A 27812-nucleotide genomic window follows, 5' to 3' on the forward strand; every position below is an offset into this window, starting at 1 on the left:
ATAATAAAAATAATAAAAAAGAAAGTTTCGGATTCCAAAGGGATAATTCAAAATTTATTTATTATTTATTTTTTACCAAGGATAAAAACTATTATTACCTTTTTCACTTAGGAGGATAAAAATCGATATCGATATCTTGTGAATTAAAATCGTCGGTAAAAATTTATCACATCTAAAAAAAATAAAAAATTAGATAAAATATATTAATTAATAATACGTTAAAAATTCAATTTAAATTAAATACAAGTAAAATGAAAAAATAAAAAAAAGAAATAACTACTTTACCAAAAAAGTATTAACTAAATATAATACAAAAATAAACCATATTGTTTTTTCTGGTTGAAATAAATTAGTAGATTTTATTGGCGATAGATTGTTTTACCAAAAACCCCACGAACCCCACAGTAAGAAATGCCTAGCCTTGACTAGTAAATTGGAGGGTAAAATAGTCAATGAACGGAGAAAATAGTTCATATTTTCAGCTTTTTAATAACATGTTCATATTTACTTTTCAGAAACAAAAACAGCGCCAAAAACATAAAGGAAGTAAGAACTCCCTTTGATTCTGTCCCAGCTGCCGGAGTTCTTCTCGTCCGATGAACGGAGATAAGCATTTGCCAGAGGTGGAACCGGTCATGATGGAGGAAGAGGAGGAGGATGAAGAAGAGCGAACTGTTTTGCTGCGGAAGTCATTTCGTCAACACGCCCAATCTAGCATTTCATCCACTGACAGCGACGAAATGTTCTCCGGGGATTCCGAGGGACTGAAATTCGTCATTCGAGATGAACAACAACATCAACAACAACAAGAAGAAAAAGAAGGTTAGTTTCGGCTAATTACTCAACGCTGTTTCGATTTCTTTGGTCTCTTCCTGTTCTTGAAATTCGCTCCCGTCGCCATTCGAAAGAATAATTTGACATACTGATTCTGCAAGAGGCTGAGAGGTCTGGAACAGTCCGCCATTGTTGCGATACTGTTTCGATGACAATAGGCCAAAATGAAGCTTTCTGAGGCGAAAACAGAGTGAATTTATTCCTTACTTCGGCGTCTTTATATACAAAATTACTTCCGATACTTGAGAATCTACTCGATTACCTTTCTTTTAACCTCTGTGAGTAGCAAAATAGTCGATTCTGATCCCGTAAATCCTGGCGAAGAAGAAGTAAAGTGAATTCGACGGAAAGAATGGGCGAAAAACAAGCTTCTTCTTGACGAAGACTACGTGTTCGACGAAAGGAAAAAGAGGGCCATGGTTTGGTTTGATTTATTACCTAATTTTAATTCTGAATTAATTATCTTAATTACAGTGTTAACTCTATGAAAACTTTTCTTCACAACAAATAATTAACACGTCGTCATAATTAATAATAACCAACAATTTATTTTCCTTATTTTCCGGTACATTTTTTTTTTTTTTAAATTTGGCATCATCGTAAGAATTTAGAAATATCCCCAATTTTTATTATATACAAAAATTCCATTTTTTCATGGCCAATTTGGATTGGGTCCCGTTCAACGGTTCCAAAGAGGCGATCTTAAATCCCTAATTTGACAATCGAAGACTTTATTTTTTGCTTTTCTTTTCTTTCTTTTTTTGAATGATTTATGTGAACTACGCATATGGTTAGTTGGGTGTTTTTTTTACTTTTCCGTTGGAAAATGAAGAACCATTGAATACCCACGAATTACTGAAGCTTTGAAAAGATTATTCTTTTAACAGATTGGTTCTTTTTCCCAGTAACTTGCAATAAGTGTAAGAATAATTGGAGTTTTGAATTTTTACTGCATGGATTATTTCCCCAAGCTCGGAATTGGGTTCTGTAACCAAGCAAGAACAGGAACTTCAGTAGATTTTTTATGTTCTCGATTATGCTATTGTTGAACTGTGGGAATTTTGTTTTCCTTGCCATAATTCTATTGGAAGAACCAGAATGAAATGCTGCTGAAGTCATTTGTGGGTTTTATTATGTTATATTGGTACTTTTGTTAGTGGAACATTTATAAACAGTGTGATAAGCAGCTTCCTCCGGCTTTATGATTAGGGACAGAGAATTTGTTCCAAATTTGGGTATTGATTTGGAAATTCGATTTTACTTCCTATCTAGTGATTTATTGTTGTTGCTCTTGAATTGGGTGAATATATAAACATGTTTGAACGATCATGTAACTTCAGGTACGGGATATTCTAATGGATCTTCTCGGTTGGAAATTGGTGGTGGCCGTCCAATTTACGAAGCAATCCCCACTGATGAGATTGAAGCTGTCACCACAAGGAAATCAGACGCCCAAAATGGTACTTCGATCAAGTTCCAGCTTGATCCGATCCATTTAGCTGTTGCTAATCCACCAACCAAGGGGGCGATTGAGGAGCAGGCTTCATATTATACCTCTCTCGACAATGGGACTACTGGAGATAGAAGAGTGGAGTTGAGGACAGAAAATGGAAATGAAGTGGCTGATTTATATCTTGAAAGGATATATGAGAAACCCAGCTCACATAATTTCTACTGTCCGAACTGTCAGGCTTGTATTACAAAGGTGATTATACGTGATAGGGAATGGGTAAATAATACTGTTTCTGCACCTATTCCTACTCAGGTTGATAAATTCAGATGCACCTCTTGCCTCAGTTTCCTCACCCCTATAGGTGCGTTTCTCAGTCTGATCTTGAAGAAGAATTGATATTTATTGCATGGTTCAAACTGTGCTGCCGCAGTTGGTCACCTAAAAGGGTGGCAAAAACTCTGCATAATTTTGAAAACTGTTGCCATTAATGGATTTGCAACTTAATATATTGAAGGAAAAGCATCCCCGTCAGTAGCCCAAGAGGATGCCGGTGGCACATGCTGATTGAGGCTTAGAACTATTTTAAAAAATCTTGAGAAGCTTTTGAATTAGATTCGTAAGTTTTAAGTTACATTGTGTCAGCTTTTAGGTTAAGTTTGATCTCTTTGAAGGTTAAATTTAGTAGTTGGAGGAGATCTAAATATTGTCTAAGATTTTGGGAAAAGGCATGGTTAAATCTTGGTCCAGTTTAATTTTTTGCCATGCGTATTTTTTCCAATCTTCATAGTTGTTTATAACTGTTGTCAAATGGGTCTAATCAGGATTCTTGAGTTTAACATTTTTTCAATAAGCAGGTTCATGGCTGTTTCCTAACTTGGTTTCTCCATATCCTGAGGAAGAAGTTTCATCTGGACCAGGTGTTTGATTTTGCATATGTTTGTTGTGCTTTATGTCAATTTTTTTCCCTTTGTTTTAACCTTCTGAAGATTATCTTATTGACACGAACTGAAATGTAAATTAGAAAGATTGACATTTCCAACAATACTTGTAAGAATATTGCTAGTGAATCAATGTTGATGGTTACCCTCTTAATTCATCCATCTAACTTCTTTCCATCCTCACTTTCCTTCTTGAAAGTTTAAATCTAAAGAAGAAAGATCTTTCATCATTTTCTTTCACAGCTATTCACCTGATCTGATTCCTAAAAAAATGGCGGAACATGCATTACAATTTGAAATTGACTCTCCATAGTTTAATTATAAGGGATCAGTTAAAGCTATAAATGTTGGCAACGATTTGTTTTCTTTACATAGATTACTTTATACTGTCTATATAATGTTAAAGCATATATAATGAGGATATGTGGTTGGAATATCACAGGCATTTTTATAGCTGTTTCTTACTAAAAATGCATGCAGGAGGTAACTTTGAAAGCATAGGGACCAGAGATGAAAGTCAAGTTGATAAAGCTCCAGTTCTCGCTCAGTCAGTTGATTACGTAGTAACCAATAAAAAGGAAGATGATCATGCTGTAACACAGGATCATCCTTCACTTAAAGCAGCAAATGATGAGAGAATGATTGTGCAAGAGGAAACATTGTCTAGCAAGAAAGGTGCGGAAAAGTACTTTATTTCATATTATTTTGAAACAGAAACTCCCAGAAATAACTCAAGACCGTTCTATGAGGGGAGCAGCTAAAGCCATAAATGCTAGCAGTGTTTGATTTCTACTTGTGTTCCGTTTATAGAACTTAAAAGCATAGATATGAGAATATATGGTTGAAGGAATATCAAAGTTGTAGTACTAAGAGATATAGCGTCAAGTCAAAGCATTCTCATGATCTTTTCCTATTAAACATGCATGCAGGAAATAACGTTTTAAACGTAGTGTTCAGAGAAAAAGAGGCATTTCAAGTGCAGGAAACAGGAGATCATGAAGAAAGTCCAGTTGATAGAGCAACCGTTCCTGATCAGTCAGTTGATATTGCAGTCGCTGACAAAAATGAAGGTGATAATGCTGTAACATTGGCTCTCCCTTCACTTAAAATAACACGCGATAAGGGAATAATTGCACGAGAAACAGCAGTAGCTGATCAAATGCAAAGGATCGATTGTGCTGTATCTGATTCAACGCCGTCTCATCCTTCATTTAACACAACAATTGCTGAGGAAGGGGTTGTACCAGAAAAGGGAGTGAAAAGCAAACAAGGTAGGGGCAAAGTTTTAATAATTTACACTTGACCATTATTGCTTGTAGTAGCTCACAACTAAAGTCATGCTTGGAATTTGAGGTTAGATATTTTTGTTTCTCCAGCAGTAACATGTAGAACTTGTTTCCCTTGATGAGTATTTCTTTTTTAAATTATTTTTTGTATAGAGATTGACTCACATTAATATTTTTTTAGAAAAACAGCGCTTAATGATATCATGTTTCAAAAGAAATGTATTCCAAAAAGATAAAAATAGTTGGAGAGTTCGTTTTTTTTCCCTTCTTTTAGTTATTAAATGACTTTTTTTTCCCTTGTTTCCCCCTTCTTTACTTCCTTCTGTCTTTGATAGGGAAGTTTAATTTTAGGATCGGAAGTTGGGATGCGTATATTTGGAGCCTTAACCTTTTGGGGTTTCTCTTGTAGTTCCTTCTTTCGTTGTTTGAAGGATCCTTCTCTTGATAAGGATTCTGTTTTATCGACTCTTTGAAACATTAAGATTTCAAAGAAGGCTAGGTTCTTTCTCTGACATGTTATCCATGGTTGAGTTAATACTTTGGATCGAATCTCGAGAAAGGGACCCTCGTTGATTCTACTGTATTTTTTGTCGAAAGACAAAGGAAGACTTGATCATATTCTCTGGAGATATGACATCATGTGTTCTGTGCGGAGATATCTTTTTCTTGAGGCATTTGACTTTTAGTTAGCCCACAATAGAGGCTTGAATGATATGATTGATGAATTTCTTCTCCATTTGCCTTTTAGGGAGAAAGGTCACTTGTGGATTGTCAGGGTGTGTGCTTTATTGTGAGATATTTGGGGAGAGAGGAACAATAGAATGTTTAGAGGTTTGGAAAGGAATCCAAGTGATGTTAGGTCTCTAGATTTCATGTTTTTCTTTGGACATTCATACAAGTTTTTTGTAATTACTTGTTATGCTACGTGGATAAGAAAACAATTAGCGCTAAGGTAGTATTAATATAACTTTGAAGCATCTTTGGCCAATTTCTTGTGATTCTTGGTGCAGGAAACAAAATTGAGAGCATCATAGTTGAAAAACCAGACCCGGTGCTAGATTCAGCTGAAACAATATATGATCAAGGAATTCAAGATGCTTCCATAAATAAAACCCAAGTTCTTGATCAGCTGGTTAATTTTGATATATGGACTAATGACAAAGCCCTGGAAGCTAAAGTAGATTCTACCGAAGATTCGAGCATTGCTAAGGACAGCAGGAAAGGTAATCATTGGGCCCTACTTTTTAATTTATTTTTTTGGTTTTTTTTATAAGAAACAATAATGCCATTCTAAAATAAAGAAATACCAAAAGTCTAGAGGATTTGTGGAGGACTTTCTGGAAAATGCTTCTAGATTTGGTAGCGCTTTGCAGGCCATCTTTGTTTTTGTGGTGACTTAACTTAGATAAAAACCAAAAACATGTATTGGCCCTGTTACTACTCTTACGAAATACAACCCCTTTATTCATGTTTACCTCCAACATGATGTCCCAATACAGAACAGAACAACCTTTTACCTGATCAACACGTAGAGACAGTGTGGTCCTTTCCTGCCATGACTTCAAATCAAGAATATTTCAGAGATAGTGCATAAACTAAAAGTTGATTCTTCTTGCCATTTTCTTACCTACCTTGCTCTTATGATGTGTTTGATGCAGGAAATACCGTGGAGAATATTGTAGTTGGAATACCATACACATCGCATGAGTCAAATGGATCAGTGCTGGATGTAGATAATCAAACTGCAACAGTAAACAAAGTGGAAGTTCAGAATCAGTCAAATGGATTAGCAGTATTATCGGAGTCTCAAACTGAAACTAAAGTCAATTCAACACCAGGTCTTCCTTCTCTTGAAGCAATGATGGCTGAGACTGCAACAGATACGTTTGATGACAAAAAAGGTATGGTACAAGCGTTATATATTCAACTGGAAGTTTGTTTTTTGGATTATACTATCAATCACATTTGGAGTGTTCTCAAGATTTGTTTTGAACGTCTACAACTATTTCTGCTGTCCACTCATATCAAAATATGTTTTTTGAAAAATGCACGCTTAAATACTTTTAGAGAAGCATCTCATAAATTTTCTTGGTTTTAAGGTCAGGTACTACCAAGTTTTATTTGGGGAAGTACTTAATAGATGTTAAGATGATGTCCTGATTCATTTGGTATATAAGAGGAAACAGAAAACTCTCATCTTACTTCAATGCTCGAATCTCGCTAAATTTTTATGCAGGTATTGATGATGAGAATGTTGTGATTGGAATTCCATACACATCCTCAGAGCCAAAGAGAGGGCTGCTTGATCGATTTAGGCTACCTTTGTTGTTAAACAAAATTTCTGTTCCTGATCAGTCAGCTGCAGTTGCTAAAACAGAGATCCCAAAAACTCCAGAACCTGTAGAAGAAGCTACTGTGTTTGATTCTTCCCCAGTTTCTCCTTCCGTCGGAGCTCCAGCTGCTGAGAGAGTGCTGGACAGTGCAGTTGGCAGTCACGAAGGTATTCTCAGCTTGGGATGTTATCTTTCTAGTCATACTGAATGAATTAGCACCACGTTTTTGAAGCTCACACACATAGTTATATTATCTGGAATATGTACTTGTTACCTTTTATTTTAAATTTTAGGGGAAAAAAAAAATACACTTTTGGCCTCTCAAGATGGAACCAAGCACTTTGATCAACTTGACACTTTTATATTGAAGTTTGGAAGAATCTTGGCTTTGGTCTTTGCTGTTAATTTCACATTAGCTACAATGACAGAATAGTTTATTGAATTTTTTTTAGGTAGAATTTTTCTACTAGTTTTGGGACTGATATGATATGAACTTGTTAGTTGAAACAGGACCTGTGGCAATAACCGTTGATGATTCTTTGGATGAACAAGTAGAACCTGAATCAAGTAAGCTTAACAGGTGGGAAATTGTGAAATGTATAGTTTACGGTGGTTTAGCTGAATCAATTACAAGCCTTGGCATCGTGGCATCTGCAGCAAGTGCCAATACCGCAACAGGTTTGTTATATAACATCTTTTTTCTATCCTGGTTATGACATGTTGATTATCATTTGATCAATCAGTAGGAGATGCTTATAAATAGCTGATATTCATTTTTTAGTGGAATGATCGCGATCCGTCTAGTTTGTTTCTCACACTCAAAGTAGTTGTTAAAATTCCAATCCAGTATTTTCTCTTGTATTTCTACCAAACTAACCAATATCATGAATATTTATAGGATACACGGATTGAATTCATTTCCTTCGCACAAAATAGGTTGATAGATCAATTTTCTGCTTTTCTTAAACTCATGCATCTAAAATATTTTTGGGATAAGGAACATGAACTTAATTGCCGGGAAAAAGTAACATTTTGAATCCAGTTTTATGCAAACATTCTTGTGCCTACAAGAAATGCTAGAGCACGGACATCTCAAGTTACACCGTAATAGAGTAACATACCTATTTTTGAAACATGATATATCCTGATTTATTTTAGTTCAAATCTGAACCAAATTACCTGTTTCACTGACTAAAAATTGGTCTCTCTAACTTGTCAAAACATTAATCTATTTTCATGCCCTTTTGGCAGGGAACATTGTAGCTTTGGCGCTGGCAAACCTGATTAGTGGGCTTTTTATTCTTGGACATAATGTGAGTAGCTGACTTTCTGATAGACCTCAGATATGAATGTTTATAATTAAAAATATATAGTAGAGGAGAGCTGCTATCTGAGTCTGTGTTTGTATTACTTTGTTGAAGAGTCCATTGCATTAAGTTTGTTCACTCACAAGCACTCATTAAACATACACAATTTGCAGTTGACAGGACTCAAGAGCGACCAGTTCAGAAGGACAGCTAATGAAGCAGACGATCATAAACATGTAGACCGATACGAAGTAGTACTGGGAAGGCGTGAGAATTACATTCTACATTTTGTTCTCGCTATCTTCTCGTTCATACTCTTCGGTCTAATCCCCCCACTCGTTTACGGCTTCTCATTCACCAAGAGCAATGACAAGGATTTCAAGCTTGCAGCAGTGGCAGGAGCATCTCTTTTATGCATCATGTTGCTTGCTCTTGGGAAGGCTTACATTCAGAGACCAAACAGGTGGGATGTGTACCTCAAAACAGTAGCATCTTACATCGTTATAGCGGCTGGGGCCGGAGGCTTCTCATACTTAGCCGGTGATTTGATTGGCAAGCTCATTAATAAATATGGTTGGTTTGAACAAAGCCCTGCATTCAATCTCAGTCTGCCCCTTCCAGAGATGAGCTTGGGGAAACCTGCATGGGGATCCTCTTGAAGTAGGTCCAAAATATGATGTTAGAGTATCTTGCTTATAAGCTACTTTCAATGATGCCAATTTTTTCCTGAATCTAAATTTTCTCGATCCATGTAGTGATCCAAAATGGTGCTTCATTTGGCACAAGCACACTCCAAAAGAAGAATAAAAGTTACTAATTCCAGACATTTTTTCATCTGGTTCTTCTGTTCTTTACTCTTTTATCCCCTCAAAACAAGAATTAAGTCACACTAGTTTAATTTTTACAATCACAATAAAGAATGTAGATGGAAAATTGGTCTCTGCACAAGTGAAGAAATGAATAAGCCGTATCTAAGTTTGAATAAATTAGGAATCAAATACACTGACAAACCTTAATATTTGTTCCCTATTCTCCCTTTGTTTGTGTGTGTTGAATGATAATTCTATCAGAACATCCATCTCGGGGACGAGTGACCAGCAGCAGAGCTTTGCCTTGGTCTGTTAACTTGTTCCGAGCTGTTTCGCTTCTTCATGATCGAGGAGACTGTCGGGCCGTAGTAGTCATTGCTCCGGTAAGATCCAGCCCCTTGAGAATGCATATTCCTTCCACTTTTATAACTTTTTTGATTCTCTAGCATTGTCTGGCGAGCCATTGGATTTCTTTGGACTGATCCCCATCTATTGTAGTTTACACAACTCTGACTCCTTCCAACCTGTTGAAACTTCCCTTCTCTAGGACTTGTATAGTTTCGGCTCTCTGCAGTTTCTGCAGAGTACATTGTCGTCTCTCCCTCGCTGCTATACTCGTCCTGCACCTCTGAAGCTTCCATGGGAGATGAACAAGACTGAACTTCACTTAACGCCCCATTTACAGAATTTGTTGAGGCAACCTCTTCTCTATCTTCTCCGTTTTCGACAGGATTGACAAGTTTTCTGTTCATGGTTTTGTCTTGTCTCAATTGGTTCTGTTGAGAAACATCCTTTGTCGAATTTTCATCAGAGCTGAGTCGGGTTGGTCTGGTAGGATGCGGAGTAATCACAGCTGTGGAAACTCTTGGAGGAAAGTTGATATCCAGAAGCTGTGTTGGCGTAATTTCCTTTTTTCGAACAGGAACTGCAATCAGCTTTGGCGATTCGTATATTTCGGGAGTAGGAATTCCTTGCGCATGATTCACATGTAGGTTAGTTATCAGAGCCTCTTCCTTGATGGTGTTCGACGTAGCGGAATAGCTCGGTCCAGCCACGTCCCTGGTTTTTGAGACTATATTTGATGGTGAAGGTGTTTCCTCATCATTCACCTCCATTGGCTTAAAAACTTGCCTCAATGAGAAGGAAGAAGAATGCTCACTCTTTTGTCCTGAAGACATCAATCTTATGAGTTGTGGCTTTGGTTTGTTAAGTTCATCAAGACTACCTTCCCAATGTTGGTTTAACCAATCACAAACGATTGGCAGAGGAATCCCGAATTGCATAGGAAGATCCTTCTTCCAAGACGATGAAGTCGACGAAGAAGTCGACGATGATTTGGTATTCGGAGATGTGGCTAGTTTCATAGGATCGCATACCATAAATGCAAGGTTACCTTGTGCATCAAATCCAGCAGAACCAGGACTCCATGTTACCCCGTCAGTCGACAACTTTATAAGGTTATCAGTGGCTATAACCACCTTGCCCTCACTAATGATTAACTCGTCTTTCTCGGAATATCCCAGGAGATAAACGGAGTTGCCGAAATCAAGATTTGGTTTAGAACATATCTTCAAGTGTTGAAGCTGCTGAGAGTTGGAGTCTCCATCCACTGCATCTAATCCCACTATTGTAAGATCCAAAACAGAACTTGTAATGAAAAACCTGCAACCAAAGTAAACTTCAAAAATTAGCTGAAGACTTCCAAGCAAATGATGCACATCAAATGATACACATGGTATGTAAAGTTGATAAAAGTAAAAGGCCAACCGTTTCAGAAGAATACAGAGTTCCGAAGTCTTTTAAGTTATTAAATTTTGCTACAGCCCAAGCCCACCGCTAGCAAATATTGTCTTCTTTGGGCTTTCACTTTCGGGCTTTCCCTCAAGGTTTTTAAAACGCATATGTTAAGGAGAGGTTTCCACATCCTTATAAAGAATGCTTTGTTCTCCTACCCAACCGATGTGGGACCTCACAATCCACCCCCCTTTGGAGCTTAGCATCCTCGCTTGCACTCGTTTCTTTCTCCAATCGATGTGGGACCCTCCAATCCACCCCCCTTCAAGGCCCAGCGTCCTTACTGGCACATTGCCTTGAGTCCACCCTCTTCGGAGTTCAACCTCCTCGCTGGCACATCGCCCGATATCTAGCTCTGATACCATTTGTAACCGCCCAAGCCCACTCCTAGCAAATATTTTTCTCTTTGGACTTTTCCTTTCGGGCTTCCCCTCAAGGTTTTTAAAACGTGTATGCTAGGGAGAGATTTCCACATTCTTATAAAAAATGGTTCGTTCTTCTCCCCTACCGATGTGGGATCTCACACAATACTACCTTTTTTTGTAGCATGGCCAGTAATTAAAGAAGAATGTTCCTCTCTTCAGATTACCAGGTATTGAATCATGATACAGCAAAAACTCATAGAATGAATGCTAGCTTCCCTGTTATTGACGATAGAGAAGTATGGCTTGAAAGAGGTATGCACACCACTTCATAGTTATTAGCAAAAGATAATGTTTATCCCTATACTTAGTCTAGTAAGTCAACTTTAACCTTAACCTTAAATTTATCAAGTTCACTAGATTGCATTGCATCCCAGATTTGAATATTCTCCAAATCAAGCAAGAAATCGAGAAAAAATCGACCAACAAAACACTTAAAATCGAACTACAGAAATGTTCAAGCTCAACCATGAAAATACTCAAACCCAGCACACAAAAAAGAAAATTTCAACAACAAAATACTTAAACCTACCTAGAAAGCTGCAAGAAGTATCAATACCCACAAAAACAGTCTCATATAGCTCTAAAAGTGCTCAAATATATCTATAAATTTTCACAATTGACTTACTGAGCTAAGTATAAGGGATTGAATGGTTAATTTTTGGTATGACTTTTTAGTGTATAAACATTCCAAGTATCTTACAAAGCTGCCTAGTTGATGCATGTTTCTTAGGCATAATACATCATTGAGACAAACAATCAGTAGAGAAAAACAAGATCCAATGATCAATTGGGTAAGGTAGATGAAGTTGTACAAAGTGAATAAAGAGGTATAACCCAAATGTCTAAGAGAGAGATGAACAAGAATTGCAGATTTTCTAACTCTGTCTCAGATTTTGACCATCCAACATAAATGCAATGTAGACACTTGATCCAAACCCCTTCAAATCACCACATTTTAAGAGGGAAATCAATGAATCAAAGGGAAAGAAAAAAACAAAATAGAATTTGAATCTGTAATCATATCCAAAAAGTAAAGGAGCTATTGAACTTGCACACAGTCACTTCAGCCATCAATTTCCAGCAAATAAAAACAAAAGCAAGAACAGCAACCAGATACTCCAAAAGCAATCCCAAAACGAAGCATTAATTCTGCCTAATCCTAATCCTAATCTTCTACATTTCTTCCATCTTTCCTACAATACCCAGAACAGAACAAAGCAAAACAAATCACCTGTGAGGAACAAGGCTGGCAGCGACACCGTTTTGGAGGCGGATCTCGCAAGTCTCAGCAGCAGAAACTGAAGGAAGATTGATATGGGTGGTCAAAAGAAGGCTCCGATGGATCAAAAAAGCGGTGCCGGAGACACCATTGGCAGCGGCGGGGAGGGAGATACGAGCCATGGCGGGGGCTTTACCGGAAAAAATGGCAGCCTTGATTCTCTCGGACTTGCCGACCCCTTTGCAGAAACACAGAGAATCGCCCAAAACACCCATGACTCGAAATGGGGGAAGCGTTGAATGTGTTGGAATTATGGATCTACAATAAATCGAGAGAATGGGAATGAAAAATGAAATGGGTCACCATTTTTTGTGTCCTATGCAGAGACATAGGGGGAAGACCAAGCTTAGGAGCCAAGAAGCAGACATAAATTCACAGTTCAGAATTTTCATTTATATCCATAAATATAAAAAAAAAAATGTAATATATATATATTAAAATTTTTAATTTTATATTTAATAAATTTCTAAAATTTTAAAAATGTAGTTACTATAGATCTAATAAATTATTAGTTTATTTCATTTTTAAAAATTGTTAATATGTTGGGGGTAGAATTCAAACTTTAATATCTTATAAATAAATAAAAATTTATATTTAATATATTCATTATCTTTTTAATTTTTTTTTAAATATGATAAAATTATTAGAGACATATTTAATGACTTATTACATATAAAATTAAAAGTTTAGAAATTTTGGGACAAAATTAAAAATTTAAGACATAGTAAATATACTAAAAATACAAGTCTTTTAAATTTATTTTAAAATGATAAAAAATACTTAATTTCTCGACTTTATATTTTAAAAAATATTTTAAAGTCTATAAACATTGCTTTATTATTAACGTGCTTTCTATTTAAAAAAAAATATTTTGACTTTTTTCTTAATTAAGAAATAAATATAAAATTTAAAAGTTTATTAGGGAAAGCTTTAAAAAATAGTGAAAGTATTTATTTTTAATTTTTATAATTTCTTTAAAAAAAATATTAACAAATTGCTAGAGAGAGAAAGAAAGCGCGTGGGGAATCGTAGGGTTGTGGTGCCTAAAAAATTGTCTCAATTTTTGGAGGGAAATTTGGATTACGCATAGTCTCACCCACACTTTATCAAACCCTCCTAGGAGTTCGACACGTGTAAATGTCTTCATAATTAAATTGTTTCTAATTTGTGTATTATTTTATTTTATTAAACGATAAAGATCTAATTTAAAATTTAATATAATTTTAAAAGAAAAGAAAGGTAGGAGGCCGTATTGACTTGGGCCGGATACCCGCTCACCCGGCGGCCCAATATGGTTCTATAAAATTAGAGCCTTCATCTTCCCACGCTTTTAGATTCGCAACAAATTAGGGTTTCGTTCTGTTTCGTGAAAGCTTAATATTCTCTCCGACAATGATTTACGACGTTAACTCCCCACTCTTCCGCTCCTTCCTCAGCCAGAAAGGAGGCCCTTCCGACAAGAGGTATTCTCTATCTTAACTATTTGTATCATTCCGACGAGTCGCCGAATTCTGCATATTTCTATTATTTTGTTCCTGTTTTTTTTGTTTTTTTTTTGGTTAGGTTTGAATGCATATGTCTAATGACCTTTAACAGGTTGTTAGATTTTCAAGGAGATTTTTGTGTCAATATTATAATCTATCAATTTGAGAGCTTACCTATCATTTTCTGTAGAAATCTTATGTTATGTTGAACCTTTCCTCTTAATTTGTAATTCAAAAGCGTCTTAATCTTTATTGATGCAATGGCATTAGTGAATATCATTTCTGTCGTCAACTTTTCACCAGATGTCTAAAAAAGCGAGTAACTTAATATGCTTTGATCGATGGAAGATTCTTCGTTGGGTAAAGAATTTGGTTGTCATTTGTTGGCTTGAACTCGTGAGTATTAGGTTTGATTTTTAGCGTAACATGTCTTTTGAAGGACTTGTCCAATCACTGTTTGTTTAGCCAATCTTCTTACCATCTCTTTCGACCATTCTTGATCCTAAAACCTCTAAATTAGGATTTGATCTTTTTTCATGCTATTTTTTCTCTTATCCTATTGTTGATGTTGATGCTATTTCTCTTTCTTACTTTTGCGAAGAATTCCACCATTTTCTAGTTCTGATTTTTAATTCCAGCCTTGTTTAACTTATTTTCTGCAAGATTTAGCGTGGAGTGTTAGGCTTGCTTCATAGATTGAATTGGAAACCCATTCATGAGCTTTTACGCTAACAAAGATTATTCTCTGAGTGATCCAATGCAACCATGTATTTGAATTTTGAATATGAAGCGCATACACTTGAGGGTAGGTGTTTATGTGCAGAACGTGGCAAACATTTGTTAAACGTAATAGACACGTATTAAGGTGTATTACACACTTGTAAACGTAAGGTGAACAAGTGTTGGATTTGAATTTGAATATGCCGGCATATTTTTTATGATGAACATAAAAAGATATATGCATCATAAAGCTTTATTGGCTTCAAATTCCATTTTCTTTATGATGTTAAATGATTTAGAAAAATGTTGAGTTGGGTTGGGTTTGGTTTCAAATATTCTCGTGTAAATTGCTACATGAATAGAAGTGGTGACTTGTTTCTTCAACCTTTTTTAAGTATTACATATTCAGTTACTTTTATTGTCTTACCCTCATATGAAATATCATAAACTAAAATAAATTTTGAGGATAGAATAATCATATTTTCTACAGAATTTATATTTAATAGATTTGTCCTCGTCATTTCTGGATCCTAAATTTGTAGGGAATGATATGTCATTGTGCCCAAGTCACATGTTTGTCCGTACTTTTTGGAGGAAGACTATGTAGAAACTTTTTTCACTTGATATTTTTATAGAAAGAGACATCTGTTGTTAATTTAATCGAAAATTTAAGAACTCTTGAATGCTTTAACGTTTATTCAAGTTATCAAATTTACTCTCAAGGAATTTGTTGTAAGATGTTTTTCAGTTCCCAAAACTACTTTTGCAAAGTTCTCTAACCATCTATAGCATTTTTTTAATAATGGTGTAGGAAAACGGAAGAGCAGAAGCCAAAAGAACAGAGACCAAAAGCCAGTGAGAACAAGCCCGTTATGAATGAATGAGAATAAAGTTGGAGTGAGTTGTTTTGTTTTGGAATTGTTCAATATTATGGACGAGCTTTGAATTGCATCCAAACCCTGAATCCTTTAAAATTGTACCAACTTTTTAAAGGTGAACTGCATATGAATATCATGTTGAGTGTAGTGGGATAATCTCTCCTCTTATTTCTTTGCTGGATATATTGCTTTATTATACGAGTTTCAAACTTTAAAGTAGAGTGGTGCTAACAATCTGAAACACTTGTCCAACTCGACTCAATTCTTATGGTTTTGGGTCAGGTTAGACTAATTCTTAGATTGGGTTAAATTTTTTCAAAAATTTATTCCATTTTTTGGGTTTAGAAAATAAATTATTGGTTCATCCCCAAGTGAATTGGCTTATATATGTATAGGGTTTAGACTTACCTCTACTTGCTCTAACATTTAAATCTCACTAGCCTTTCCATTCTTGTGGATTAGATGCAAAATTAGAGTTAACAGGCCTATCAAAATTTAGCTACAAAATGCTTGCTTATTTACTAAATGCTGTTTTAAGTGTAAATTAAGAGATATTAGAAAATGTTATATACAGTATTATTTATTTTTAACTAATCAATTGAAAAATATGATTTCAACATTTTTTTTGGTAAAAAAAAAGAAAAGAAAATAATTCATAACTTGTATATAAATAAGAAAAAAAAAAAAACTATATCTAATCATCCCACTTGAAATAAAAACAAATAATAGTGCATAAATGAGAAGAAATTAAAAATATTTAAAAAATAAAATAAAATTGATATTATCAAAGAGTTTGTAAATTAACCAAAAGAACAAAAAGAACGGGAAAAGCTAAATAAAAAAGCAACGGTCCAGCTTACTTTGCTCATTTTGGCTCCACCCTGGATTTGGCAACCGTTTTTTCTAAGTCAAAGTCAAATTTACAACTGAAAGAAAAATAGTTTTTTTTTTTCATGACTAGAAATTTAAATCTTTTCCTGTAAAAAGAATGTGAGAAACAAAAACAAATTTTAAAAGGAAAAAAAAAAAAAAAAAAATCAAATCAAAGGGCATTCAAAGAAAAAGGTGGAAGGTTCAAACGAACATGCACAGCCGGCCAGTTTTTCATTTCATGTTCAGAATTGAAATGCACAATCCTTAACTCTTCCTCCAAAAAAAATTAATATAATTACTTAATACTCAAAATATTCCTATTTAACACATAGAAGAGAATCAAAATGATGGCATTATAGGAGCTAATAAGGGTCAATGCTTTCCTTGGGACAAGCACAGCCAAGATCTGTCGTCCTATAACACCACTATAAGGATGAACAGGCATCAGGCAATTTCAAGGCCAAGATTGCAGGCTTGGAAAAACTCTAAATCATAATCCACATACTTGGTCCAATATGGCCGAAATTGTGTGATTGCAATGTCTAGCCATGGCTTCATGTTCCCATTGAAGTGCACAACTGCAGCATTTTCAATCTCGCCCTTGCTGATGCTGAGCTTGTAACCAAGTCCAAGGACATGCCATGTCTTGTCCAGTGGCTTTGTTGTGGAGTAGAACGTGATCAAACCAGGAGGCAATGTCCCCAATTTCCACAAGGACCGATTTTCATTCTGCATGCAACAATAACTTATATGTTAGAGATAGAGCAAGTGCAAGGAATCAAGAACGTCTTTTGGCTCAACTGGTTGATTGGGGAACGCTCGTAAGCAGTTTCAAGAGTATAGAGTCAAAAGAAACGCGCCTTAAATAAATGTCTAAAAGCTTATTAGGAAGGCAATGAACATTCAGAATACAATTCGTCTTACCATATTCTGCCAGTAGTGATACTCTTCTGTACATTTTTCCCTTCTCCAAGCATCCAAATCGAAGAAGTTCATTCCATAAGCCCATGCACATGCCTTGGGATCAAACTTTGCCTTGATCAATGGATGTGAAAAATTCATGTACTGTGCATATCTATGGAACGAACCGAAACATGTCTCCACCGCCCCATTTACTTTTCCATCCATATCGATCTTCCACAAGCCAGTCAAGTCCTTCTGGACTACTATGTCATCATCCAAAAACAGAATTCTGTGTAGTTTTGGGTACATCTCAGGTAAGTAAAACCGCAAATGGTTCAGAATTGATAGGTATTTGGGATTTCTGAACTTCATGTTTGTTGTATCCTTCGTTGCATTTTCAACACTATTCTCAAAGTAAAACCTCTGTAAATTTGCAGACTCTAACTGGCGAAGCACTGGAACATAGGAAGAATTCAAGAACTTATAATCCTCCACTGCCTTGACTTCAATGTGAGCTCCACTATAATCCTTGAGTTTGAACATAACTTGCATTGCCCCAAGATTCATCTTGTCAGTGACAACATGAAACACATGCTTCCATGGTTCTTCAGCATTCTTAACAGCTGAATTAACGACCACCGATGCAGCAACTACATTGTCTGAGAATATTGCATAATGGTAAAGTCCTGGATCCTCTATTTCTGGTGGCACTGGCTTTCCTACATCTGAATATTTATCTGGATGTGCAATTCTCTCTTCCATCAACCTCATTGCAATGCAGTGCAAGCTTTTTGGAAGAGACTTTGCAGCAATTAAATTCGAGAAAGCACCTTGTTTCTTGGCTTTCGACAATAGCTCATTCACTGAAAAAATCGTATCCTTCAATTTCTGGATCTTAAGTTGATTGTCAAATGATTCTTTGGCTTCGGCAATGACTTGTCTCGTGACTTTTATACGCGCTTTTACCTCTTTCTCAAACTGACGAAGCAAAGCCTCATTGATGGAAGCCGTTTCAGGCTTAAAGAGACTACGGTAGATGGGTTTATTATTGAGATCCGTATAATTCTGGGAAAGATCCGCGAATACCCTAACAAGCTTCGAGTACTCCAATTTCAGCCTTCGAGCATATGCGGCATAGGCGTTCAGCAAATTCCGATGGTCATCGGCTTGCTTCCTGATCTGGGCTAGCCGCGGTTTTAGCGGGTCTGATTTAACAGCCAACGGAAGCCTTGTTCTCGAATTGATTATGTAAGGAACAGAATGGTAACCCTAAATTTCATAAAATCATACAACATACATTTACTTCAGTGCCAGAGAAAAATAAACAGCACAACGAATATCAATATCTGAAAAGCAACCGTCTGATATTGCAAACTTTGGAAAAATGTACATTCAGGAGACAATTTCAAGAAGAATTCCAATCTAAGGCGAGGCTGAGAATCTACGGAAACCAGATCCAAACACAAACACAAACACAAACACAAAACATGCATATTAAAATAGAAGGAGAACGCCGATTTTTAACTAATACTCCACAAATGAGAAGTCCAGTGACAAGAAACAAAGCAAAACCAGAAGAAAACACAGAGATGGTAAGATCGGAAGAATTAAAAAAGAAGGAAGAGAGAAACAGGAGAACTTACAGGGAGTGTGAGATCGGAAGAGTGAGTGGTGGAAGTGAAGAAGAAGGAGAAAGAGAGGAAGAGAGAAAATGCAAGCGAAATGGAGGAGACGAGGGCTCTGAAGGAGCAGATTGTAGGCAAGCTTCGAAGAATATCTCCATTGGCGCTTCTACCACCATTCCGCGGGATCGCCATTGTCCACTCTGAGCAGAGAGAGGACGAAGAAGGGGAGAGTGAGAGAGAGAGAGAGAGAGAGAGAGCTCCACCTAGCAGTCGGTGTCCAAGAAAACTTATAAATTTTATTAAACAAACCATATATATAAACTTAAATTCTCTTTTGCTATAATTTTACTCGAATTTCATCAACAAAAATGAGTTTTTAGAATCTTTTCTTTTTTATTTCAAGTGATTAATTATGGTGATAAAATAGGAATGTAACAGCTCCTTTGACATCTCTTAGTCCGTAAAGAATTCTCAATGCAAAAACACAAAGATAAAAGGCTGATATTTGAATAGGAGAAAGAGAGTAGATTTACGGGATCCCAAATGAATTAGCTTATTCTAAAAAAGTCTAGTTAGTTGAAGACTATCTTAAGAACACCTAATCATTCTCTTCATCAGAAATGATCTGCTTGACCCTAAAATGAAATGACCTAGCCCAATAGGAAAATCCCAATTCCTCTTAAAATGACTAAGGTAAGATCTGTTTCATTTTGAGAATATACAAAAACGTTTATGTTATCTTTGTAGAGAGACTTGAAAAGGGTAGGAAAATAACATTTGTGCTATTCTTTTAACATTAGTTTGAATAGCATGTTTAGAATCATTCAAGCTTGACACGATGATCTTGCTCGTACAATAATTCAAATTTCAAACAAGTGTTTTTAACTTGAGATATTTGATCAATAAAGTAATCTAAATCTTACTTCTCTTACAAGGATTCCTTATCATTTAGAATCTGAGATTTTCTTTGGTTGAACTTTCGTGAAATGTGTCTGCAACTCATCTTATGTACACAGAAAGTGTTATTGTATCTACGAACATACCTTCTGGATTAGTTCTCCTTGAGCTTATAAATGGCGTCCACATACTCCTCTGCATCCCAAAGGAAAGAACCAAAAGCAACAGCCTCCAAAACCAATCTCTTCAAGCTTGAAAATGAAGTCGCTATCACCTCATCCCTCTCCAAGAAACCGACTTCCTCGTTTCCCAGCAATGCACAACTATGGTTCTCAAGTACATTCACGGCCTCCTTAGATTTCAGCTTTGCACATCTCTGCAACGCCTCCGAATCAAACCCTGTCAAGAAACGCTTTAACTTCTCTGCCTCCATCTCCTGATTGCTGTTAAACTCCTGGTTATGCGCCACCGGTAGCACGTTGCTACGACGACGACCGGAGAGAAGATTTCTAAATCCATAAAGACACATCTCTGGGGACTGAAGGAAAGTTTTCTGACCGCCACCGTTACGGTGTACGTTCGGTATGGCGAGTCTTTGCTCCAGGTGATGCCTTAGTAAAGCAGACTTCAAGAAGTAGCCATATAGGATGGAGGCTACGTAAACATGGCCCAGATGTGCTTGTTTGATGTTGGCCATAGCCCAGTTGTCTGTGACACTCGAATCTGCTCTCAAACCAATCACTGCGGTTATGTGTTCTTTAACCATCTCAAGGACCTCTAACTCGTAAATGGACTCCAGTTCCCAGTCCTTGCATGGCCAGATTTCTAGTCTTCCATTATAAACACATCTAGAGAGCTTGGGTACCAAATTAACTCTGATTTCAGAAAATCTATAGAAAATGAGCATGTACATGACATCTTGGACTGCTATTTGGCACTCCTGCTCCTTCAATTGTGCAATCCTCCTGGAATTAAGATATGTCAGTAAAAATGGACATTACTTCCTAATCAAATACCATAAGCTAGCAATGAATGTTTAAGCGTGACAAATGAAGTTGGCCATTAGCCATCAATACTTTTGTTCTTTAATGCAATACTCAATACATTTGTGTGTAGTGCTAACTACTAGAGTGATCACCCGGTTATAAGAAATGGAAAATGTTGAGGATGGTTGGGAGAAGAGTCCTACATCGGCTAATTAAAGGATTGATCATAGGTTTATAAGCAAGAAATACATCTCCATTGATATAAGGCCTTTTGAGGAAACCAAAAGCAAAGTCACGAGAGCTTATACTAAAAGTGGATAGTATCATACTATTGTAGAGGTTCGTGGTTCTTAACATGATATCAGAGTCATGCCCTAAACTTAGTCATGTCAATAGAATCTTCAAATGTCGAACAAAGAAGTTGTGAGCCTCGAAACTATAGTCAAAAGTGAGTCAAGTGTTGAACAAATGGTGTACTTTGTTTGCGGGCTCCAAGAAGGAGTCAAACCTCGATTGAGGGGAAGCTGTTCGAGGGCTCTATAGGCCTTGAGAGAGGCTCTATGACGTACTTTGTTAGAGGGAAGGATTGTTGGAGGGGACTCCCGAAAAACTTTCATATGAAAGAAAAAAGAAAAAAGGTTTAGTGTTAAAGTGTCTAAGGTCACTGGAACAGAATAGATAGCTGCTGTTTGATACTGGCTTTGGCCTCATAGAAAGGGACTCCAAGAAGCTGTTAACTGTAAACAGAAAGGCCAACCTAACACAAACTCCATACCACCATCACACTCCGCTTCTCTCCCCAATCCAATTGTTTTAGCAAAAACTCTTTCGTTCTTCACCCCTCTCTCTCTCTCTCTCTCTCTCTCTCTCTCTCTCTCCATTCTTCCCCATACAATCTGTTCACATAATTATCTTTATCAATTTGATAACAAATAGACAAGCACACGCTATCTCGATAGGTCCTTAAAACCAAACGCCGTGTACCAGAAAGGAACCACCTGTTTGAAAGATCTAATCACAGTATAATCCAATCACGTCAACGGAGTTGTCCACAGTGCAAGGAATCTTAACGAAACCATACAGAATAGACTAATCATAAAGAAAAAAAAAAAAGAGAGAAAAAGAGGTTAAGTATTTGAGAAGTTGTCTTAAAGAATCTGCTCGACCAAAAAAAAAAAAAAAAACAAAGGCGATACATCGAAACCGTATCATCCTCAAACCATCAGATTCAGATTCAGAAAGGGAGGAAAACACAAACCTATGCAGCAAGGCTTCATCGGAGCCAGCAGCGAGCAACACACGGTCAACAGCAGCATCACGCCGATCGGCCAAGCGTTTCAACTCATCCTGGACAGAAACATGGAAGAGCTGCCTATAATTCTGCAAAACTCTAGTGAGATGCTTGCCGACGGAGGACCTCGGGTTCAAAGGAGTATTAAAACTGCCGAACTCGCAGTGACTGGATCCGGCACTGGCTAGAACAGCCAAAGACCGGGGCCTCGCAGTAAGCGGTGGCTTCCAGAAGGAGAAACCAGAAAGGAATCCGGGAGCGAAATCGGAGCGATTGGAGTTGAATTTAGGAGTAGAAGGAAGAGAGACGTGGAGAGAGAGAGAATGGTCCATTCAACAGGAATGTCGAAGCTCTGCAACCAAAGGGAAAGCTATGGGAGAGAGGGAGAATAAAACGGTTTAGGGAAGAAGGTGGAAAAGTTAGAGTACGGAAGGGTGCATCGGGAGTTTGAATAAAAAAATATATATTTATTTATTTTTAATTGGAAAAAAATTTCGAATATTTTGTCAGATAACTTATCTTATCATTATCATCTTATCTTATCGGCTTTGAGAGGGGCCCACGCCAGTGGTGTACTGATCCCTTGGTTGGATTATAAAATTGTAATTTTAGAGTTTATATATTTAAATGAAAAAGAAAAAAAAAATAGGAAATTTGAAATATATTTTTATTTTACATTTGATATTTTATAATTTGATTAACGAAATTTTGTTTCAATATATTTTTATTTGAATCGGTAAAAAATGTGTATATTTAAAAAATCAAGCCAACCAATATATCATTGGACGATCGATGCTACCACACCACCAAAATCAAACCATAAAAAGTCGATGTGTCGATAGTCCGTGTTAGTTGTAGTCCAAAATCAACGTTGAGATCAATGATCATATGTACCTGTTAGCTTGAACATGGTAAATGTTGATCGTATTAGTAGACACAATGAAAATATAGAATATACGATTTACGTAAACTAAATAAAAAATATAGCTAGTGTCCATATATTCTAATAAAATGGTCATTCAGATTATATAAATCATCCATCTTATTCGAAGACTCATGTAAAAGAAGATGAACAATTTATTATGAATCACAGACTTCCACAATGGTATGACATAAAGTCTAGCGACCCTCGTATTAATGAAATGTATTCTTTATTTATAAATTCATGATAACCCTTTAATGAGCCGATGCATGACTCCTCTCTCAACAATCTTCGACCCAAGATTCATAGGAACAAGATTCTAGCCCATGTGGCACTTGCTTGATCACTCAATGAAAAGAACTTTCATGGAAGATCATAGAAAAACACCCATTTTCCAAAGAGTCGGCGGTGGGTACCACACTTGTAGCCTTTGCCTTTGAACATTGAATTCAACCCAAGAAACAAAGAACAAAATCAAACCCAACTACAATAAATGGTTAATAATCAAAGCATAGCACTAAGTTTAAGCCTCTGATTCTCAAAGGAAACTATTGGCATTTGGCGATGGCTTCCGCTACTTCCAGGCTCATGAAGGCAGTTCTGTATGAAGCCTACGGCGGCGGATCGGCTGCTCTCAAGGTTCCTCCTTTCAAACTTGTTGCTCTTTACTCATTTTATATGAGTTACGATAAGCGTTGTCTCAAAGTTGATGGTTTGATCTTGACGTCTGATATCGTTTCTTCGTGCAGCATGTAGAAGTTCCGATTCCCGGACCCAAAGACGATGAGGTTTTGCTGAAAGTAGAAGCAGTTAGTCTGAATCCATTTGATTGGAAAATTCAGAAGGGAGTCGTCCGTCTCTTTCTTCCTCGAAACTTTCCTCATATTCCATGTTCGTTCTGAATTCTTGGCTTGACTTTAACGCTTAGTTTAATGATGAATTATTCGATGAGACTGTTATAATGTGATTGACAATAAATTAGAAACAGGTACTGATGTGGCAGGAGAAGTTTTAGAGGTCGGAGCACGGGTGAAGGGGCTTAAAGCTGGGGACAAAGTCGTGACGTTTCTTAACCATGCTGTAAGTATTCATTCACCCTTTTCCACGGTTAATCTTACTTTACCATTAGCAAGGAAATTATGAAGCCCTCCACTCGCAGATATATATTGTATGTTTTGACTTGTTGCATATTTTCATCAGCCTCACAGTTTTAAAACCTGTCTGTTAAAATGAAGTTTTTACACCTCTATAATAAATGTTCCATTCCTCTCTATTGGATATGGGGTCTCACAATCCACCTTCTTGGGGGCCAACCTGCTCACAGGCACACCGCCCAGTGTCTGACTGTTACAAATGGTCAGACACCGAGCGATGTGCCAATGAGAAGGCTGGGCCTCCAAGAAAGATGAATTGTGAGATTCCACATCGATTGGAGAAAATAACGAAACATTTCTTATAAGGGTGTGGAAACCTCTCTTTAACAGATGCGTTTTAAAATCATGAAGCTAACGGTTATATGTAACGGGTCAAAACAATGTCTGCTAACGATAGACTTGAACTATTATAAATGATACGAGAGCAGCTGCATCTTTGATTCACATGCTATTGGAAGTGTTCATGTTTTTGCGTGACAATGACAGACCGGAGGTGGACTTGCTGAATATGTTGTAGCAAAGGAATCTTCAACAGTTGTTAGGCCGCCCGAAGTGACCGCAGCCGATGGCGCTGCTCTGCCTGTTGCGGCTTTAACAGCACATCAAGCTCTCACCCAAGCTGCTGGGATCAAGCTTGATGCAAACGGTCCTCAATCAAACATTCTCATCACAGCTGCCTCTGGCGGCGTCGGCCACTACGCCGTTCAGCTAGCAAAGCTAGGAAACACTCACGTGACCGCTACGTGTGGCGCTCGAAACATCGAGTTCGTGAAGAGCTTGGGCGCAGATGAGGTCATAGACTACAAAACCTCAGAAGGGGCAGCCTTGAAGAGTCCATCAGGCAAGAAGTATGATGCAGTGATCCATTGTGCCACAGGGATCCCATGGTCCGTGTTCGAGCCTAATTTGAGCTCGACTGGTAAGGTGGTCGACATAACCCCGGCAAATGCATCAACGGTGATGACTTTCGCCATTAAGAAACTTACCTTCTCTAAGAAGAAGCTGGTACCTATGTGGTCGATGTCTTTCAAGAACGAGAATTTAGGGTATGTTGTGAATTTGATGAAGGAAGGGAAAGTGAAGAGTACGATTGATTCAAGGTACCCTTTGAGCAAGGCTGAGGAGGCTTGGGCAAAGAGCATGGATGGCCACGCCACCGGAAAAATTATTGTGCAGCCATAGTGGCGTATGTTCCACGTATAAAAATATTTTAGTGCTCGTGAATTTTTCATGAAGAATCCAGGCCTAAAATCGTCACTCTCTGGTTAGGAATTAGTGAATAGAGATGTTCCCATTTGCCATTCCTTTGCCTTTATCTCTACTTTCCAGTCTCGCAGCTTCGCACCTTTCCTTATTTCGAGTCAGTTTTCATTCCGGCCATGTCAGTAATTATATGATGCCCAGTTGTTTGTGGTTAGGAATTAGTGAATAAACCAGATTTGCGGCTAAGTTTAGAGTATGACTATGGCCTCCTCTTTGGAGTCAATTAGTGAATAGAAATGTCCACAGGATTTGTCAAATCTATTGGCTCGACTAACTTTAGAGCATGGCTATGGCCTCCCTTTCGAGTCTTAGTCATCCTTTGTTGGACATTCGTCTCATGACTTTGTTTTGACCAATGCAGAGTCTATTCTTAGATTATAAATGTATGAATTTTTTTAAATTTTTAATATATAATTTTAAAGAATATATTCATTTCAAATAAAAATATTTTTTAAAAATATTTTCACCAACTACGTTAATGCCCCTACCAGTAAGTATAAATACGTGTTGAAGAATACAAATTTTTGTTTATCCGAAATTATGAGAGTAAAAGAACAAATTTTCTTAGGGTATCTGTTGAGCGCGTAGACCTTGGTTTCAATGGCGGTGGAGAATCCTCCACGTCTGCGAAACGCCGGCCAAGCAACGGCCACACATCACAAGAGTGATACATTTTACAATTCGTATCGTATTATCTCTTGCAGACGCTTCAACCACTGTCCGCACTCTTTCATTAATCGACACTCCAGCAATGGCTGAGAATTTCATGCGCGCAGTTCAATACGATGCTTATGGCGGCGGACCTGCTGCTTTAAAGGTTTTTTCCGCTTCATATTTCCCTTTCTGCGTCTTCATCGCTCAAATCCTGTGGATTTCGTCGAGTCTCTCTGTTTATCCATTTACAATCCATTATGCTGTTTACAAAATTAATTTCTAGCTCTAAAATTTAGGGCTAACTGTCTATTTGATCCATTTTGAAGTTTGAGAAATTGTTCCAAGTCCTTTGTCAATCCTTAAAAGACTTAAGTGTTTGATTCGAAACTTTAGAGACTAAATCGATTATCGATACAAAATCTCATGGATCAAGAGTATATGTTATCATAATTTTTTAATAGGAGAAGTTAAAATTTGTGCAGCATAGTCAAGTTCCAGTTCCAAGTCCAGAGAAGGATGAAGTAGTTGTAAAACTAGAGGCAGCAAGTATTAATCCTTTTGATTGGAAAGTCCAGAAAGGGATGTTAAGGCCATTTCTTCCCCGCAAGTTCCCTTTTATTCCTGGTAAGAATTGTTTGAGATGATATCTACTGAACTGTGTTCTTATGCTTTCATGTGTTGATATACGTTTCCCTATGGAATTTTAGGTACTGATGTGGCTGGAGAGGTAGTAGCTGTTGGGGTGGGAGTAAAGAAGTTCAGAGCTGGTGATAAAGTCTTAGCTATGATTAACCCCTTTGTGAGTTCTAATAATCTTTTACGATAAAAATGGAAGTTTAGAGACTAAAATAAGATTTAAATCTCGAGATTTTGTGACCAATGACAGAATGGAGGTGGGTTGGCTGAATTTTCGGCCGTAAAAGAGAGCATAACAGCCCACAGACCACCAGAAGTCTCAGCTGCTGAAGCTGCAGGCTTACCTGTCGCCGGTCTAACCGCTCACCAAGCCCTCACACATCTCGATGAAGTCCCCGGACAGCAGCCAAACATTCTGGTTACTGCAGCCTCAGGCGGGGTCGGGCACTATGCCATTCAACTGGCGAAGCTTCAAAATGCTCATGTAACAGCAACGTGTGGGAGTCGTAACATCGAGCTCGTCCGAAAGTTAGGGGCAGATGAGGTTCTTGACTACACGACACCGGATGGTGCTGCTCTAAACAGCCCGTCGCAGCGTAAATACGATATTGTTGTACATTGTGCAACTGGGATACCGTGGTCGAGGTTCGAGCCTAATTTGAGTCCTACTGGGAAAGTGATAGATATTACCCCTGGAATTGGGACGTTGTTGACTTATGGTCTTCAGAAGGTGAGCTTCTCAAAGAAGAAGTTGGTGCCTTTGCTACTAAATCCTAAAGGAAAGGATTTGGAACATTTGGTTAAGTTAATGAAAGATGGGAAGCTCAAGACTGTGATTGACTCGAAGCATCCTTTAAGTGAGGCTCAAAGGGCTTGGGCTCGGAGTATGGAGGGTCATGCCACTGGCAAAATTATCGTCGAGCCTTAGGTTTAAAGGGTCAACCAGAGATGTACTGTGAATCAATTCAAATTAAAAATTAGGAGCAGTCTTATGACTCGATAACTAGACCAATCTGGATTTAACGCAATGTAATAGCTCAAGTCTACCAATAGTAGATATTATCTGCT

The 27812-nt window shown here is 37.3% G+C and overlaps 7 protein-coding genes across 11 annotated transcripts; 4 read left to right on the forward strand and 3 right to left on the reverse strand.

Annotated features, from left to right (window-relative positions):
• The first annotated feature begins 383 nt into the window (after window positions 1–383).
• On the forward strand, window positions 384–8977 carry LOC111488220. 3 transcript variants are annotated; one of them, XM_023135910.1, is made up of 11 exons: window positions 384–822; window positions 2175–2648; window positions 3142–3204; window positions 3706–3900; window positions 4155–4496; window positions 5522–5734; window positions 6170–6412; window positions 6748–7011; window positions 7355–7522; window positions 8096–8157; window positions 8325–8977. In XM_023135910.1, exons 1-11 carry the CDS (start codon window positions 597–599, stop codon window positions 8808–8810), a joined length of 2736 nt encoding a protein of 911 aa, XP_022991678.1. In that variant the 5' UTR covers window positions 384–596; the 3' UTR covers window positions 8811–8977. The 3 variants fall into 3 exon arrangements, with proteins under 3 accessions (XP_022991678.1, XP_022991677.1, XP_022991679.1); XM_023135909.1 differs by having other exon boundaries at window positions 386–822; window positions 7346–7522; XM_023135911.1 differs by lacking the exon at window positions 384–822 and adding an exon at window positions 1553–2069 and having other exon boundaries at window positions 7346–7522.
• LOC111488223 lies at window positions 8964–12828 on the reverse strand. Its single transcript, XM_023135913.1, has 2 exons — window positions 12411–12828; window positions 8964–10622 (listed from the first exon to the last, which is right to left on the reverse strand). The coding sequence occupies exons 1-2, from the start codon at window positions 12671–12673 to the stop codon at window positions 9218–9220; spliced, it is 1668 nt and encodes a 555-aa protein (XP_022991681.1). The 5' UTR covers window positions 12674–12828; the 3' UTR covers window positions 8964–9217.
• Window positions 9540–27772, forward strand: LOC111488228 (chloroplast envelope quinone oxidoreductase homolog). The gene is made up of 5 exons (XM_023135921.1): window positions 9540–9551; window positions 26023–26271; window positions 26591–26732; window positions 26816–26907; window positions 26995–27772. The coding sequence occupies exons 2-5, from the start codon at window positions 26206–26208 to the stop codon at window positions 27670–27672; spliced, it is 978 nt and encodes a 325-aa protein (XP_022991689.1). The 5' UTR covers window positions 9540–9551; window positions 26023–26205; the 3' UTR covers window positions 27673–27772.
• Window positions 13773–15752, forward strand: LOC111488229 (wound-induced basic protein). The gene is made up of 2 exons (XM_023135922.1): window positions 13773–13921; window positions 15474–15752. The coding sequence occupies exons 1-2, from the start codon at window positions 13851–13853 to the stop codon at window positions 15544–15546; spliced, it is 144 nt and encodes a 47-aa protein (XP_022991690.1). The 5' UTR covers window positions 13773–13850; the 3' UTR covers window positions 15547–15752.
• On the reverse strand, window positions 16609–20064 carry LOC111488222 (galacturonosyltransferase 8-like). The gene is made up of 4 exons (XM_023135912.1): window positions 19985–20064; window positions 18960–19204; window positions 17338–18585; window positions 16609–17142 (listed from the first exon to the last, which is right to left on the reverse strand). Exons 1-4 carry the CDS (start codon window positions 20037–20039, stop codon window positions 16858–16860), a joined length of 1833 nt encoding a protein of 610 aa, XP_022991680.1. The 5' UTR covers window positions 20040–20064; the 3' UTR covers window positions 16609–16857.
• On the reverse strand, window positions 18500–22552 carry LOC111488226 (UV-B-induced protein At3g17800, chloroplastic-like). 3 transcript variants are annotated; one of them, XM_023135919.1, is made up of 3 exons: window positions 22083–22552; window positions 19985–20803; window positions 18500–18585 (listed from the first exon to the last, which is right to left on the reverse strand). In XM_023135919.1, the coding sequence occupies exons 1-2, from the start codon at window positions 22445–22447 to the stop codon at window positions 19993–19995; spliced, it is 1176 nt and encodes a 391-aa protein (XP_022991687.1). In that variant the 5' UTR covers window positions 22448–22552; the 3' UTR covers window positions 18500–18585; window positions 19985–19992. The 3 variants fall into 3 exon arrangements, with proteins under 3 accessions (XP_022991687.1, XP_022991686.1, XP_022991685.1); XM_023135918.1 differs by lacking the exon at window positions 18500–18585 and adding an exon at window positions 19098–19204; XM_023135917.1 differs by lacking the exon at window positions 18500–18585 and having other exon boundaries at window positions 19850–20803.
• LOC111488227 (chloroplast envelope quinone oxidoreductase homolog) lies at window positions 23548–25781 on the forward strand. The gene is made up of 4 exons (XM_023135920.1): window positions 23548–23676; window positions 23787–23928; window positions 24026–24117; window positions 24678–25781. Exons 1-4 carry the CDS (start codon window positions 23602–23604, stop codon window positions 25371–25373), a joined length of 1005 nt encoding a protein of 334 aa, XP_022991688.1. The 5' UTR covers window positions 23548–23601; the 3' UTR covers window positions 25374–25781.
• Window positions 27773–27812: the final 40 nt, after the last annotated feature.

The sequence above is a fragment of the Cucurbita maxima genome, unplaced genomic scaffold (genome assembly GCF_002738345.1).
Source record: "Cucurbita maxima cultivar Rimu unplaced genomic scaffold, Cmax_1.0 Cma_Scf00013, whole genome shotgun sequence".
NCBI lineage: Eukaryota > Viridiplantae > Streptophyta > Magnoliopsida > Cucurbitales > Cucurbitaceae > Cucurbita > Cucurbita maxima.

Bases quoted from the DNA above. Each gene is read 5' to 3' on its own strand.
- LOC111488222 (XM_023135912.1), bottom strand. From the start codon at position 20,039: ATGCAGAGGAGTATGTGGACGCCATTTATAAGCTCAAGGAGAACTAAT. The intron at 19,205-19,984 runs GTATGTTCGTAG...ACCGACTGCTAG, and splicing joins AAGGAGAACTAATCCAGAAG to GTGGAGCTCTCTCTCTCTCT. The intron at 17,143-17,337 runs GTAAGACGAATT...TGTTGCATGCAG, and splicing joins ATCACTACTGGCAGAATATG to AATGAAAATCGGTCCTTGTG.
- LOC111488226 (XM_023135919.1), bottom strand. From the start codon at position 22,447: ATGGACCATTCTCTCTCTCTCCACGTCTCTCTTCCTTCTACTCCTAAA. The intron at 20,804-22,082 runs GTTTGTGTTTTC...TCTTAATTCCAG, and splicing joins GATGAAGCCTTGCTGCATAG to GAGGATTGCACAATTGAAGG.
- LOC111488229 (XM_023135922.1), top strand. From the start codon at position 13,851: ATGATTTACGACGTTAACTCCCCACTCTTCCGCTCCTTCCTCAGCCAG. The intron at 13,922-15,473 runs GTATTCTCTATC...ATAATGGTGTAG, and splicing joins GGAGGCCCTTCCGACAAGAG to GAAAACGGAAGAGCAGAAGC.
- LOC111488227 (XM_023135920.1), top strand. From the start codon at position 23,602: ATGGCTTCCGCTACTTCCAGGCTCATGAAGGCAGTTCTGTATGAAGCC. The intron at 23,929-24,025 runs GTTCGTTCTGAA...AATTAGAAACAG, and splicing joins AAACTTTCCTCATATTCCAT to GTACTGATGTGGCAGGAGAA. The intron at 24,118-24,677 runs GTAAGTATTCAT...TGACAATGACAG, and splicing joins TGACGTTTCTTAACCATGCT to ACCGGAGGTGGACTTGCTGA.
- LOC111488228 (XM_023135921.1), top strand. From the start codon at position 26,206: ATGGCTGAGAATTTCATGCGCGCAGTTCAATACGATGCTTATGGCGGC. The intron at 26,733-26,815 runs GTAAGAATTGTT...ATGGAATTTTAG, and splicing joins CAAGTTCCCTTTTATTCCTG to GTACTGATGTGGCTGGAGAG. The intron at 26,908-26,994 runs GTGAGTTCTAAT...GACCAATGACAG, and splicing joins TAGCTATGATTAACCCCTTT to AATGGAGGTGGGTTGGCTGA.
- LOC111488220 (XM_023135909.1), top strand. From the start codon at position 597: ATGAACGGAGATAAGCATTTGCCAGAGGTGGAACCGGTCATGATGGAG. The intron at 3,205-3,705 runs GTGTTTGATTTT...AAATGCATGCAG, and splicing joins AGAAGTTTCATCTGGACCAG to GAGGTAACTTTGAAAGCATA. The intron at 6,413-6,747 runs GTATGGTACAAG...ATTTTTATGCAG, and splicing joins TACGTTTGATGACAAAAAAG to GTATTGATGATGAGAATGTT.
- LOC111488223 (XM_023135913.1), bottom strand. From the start codon at position 12,673: ATGGGTGTTTTGGGCGATTCTCTGTGTTTCTGCAAAGGGGTCGGCAAG. The intron at 10,623-12,410 runs GTGATTTGTTTT...CTTTGGTTGCAG, and splicing joins GCCAGCCTTGTTCCTCACAG to GTTTTTCATTACAAGTTCTG.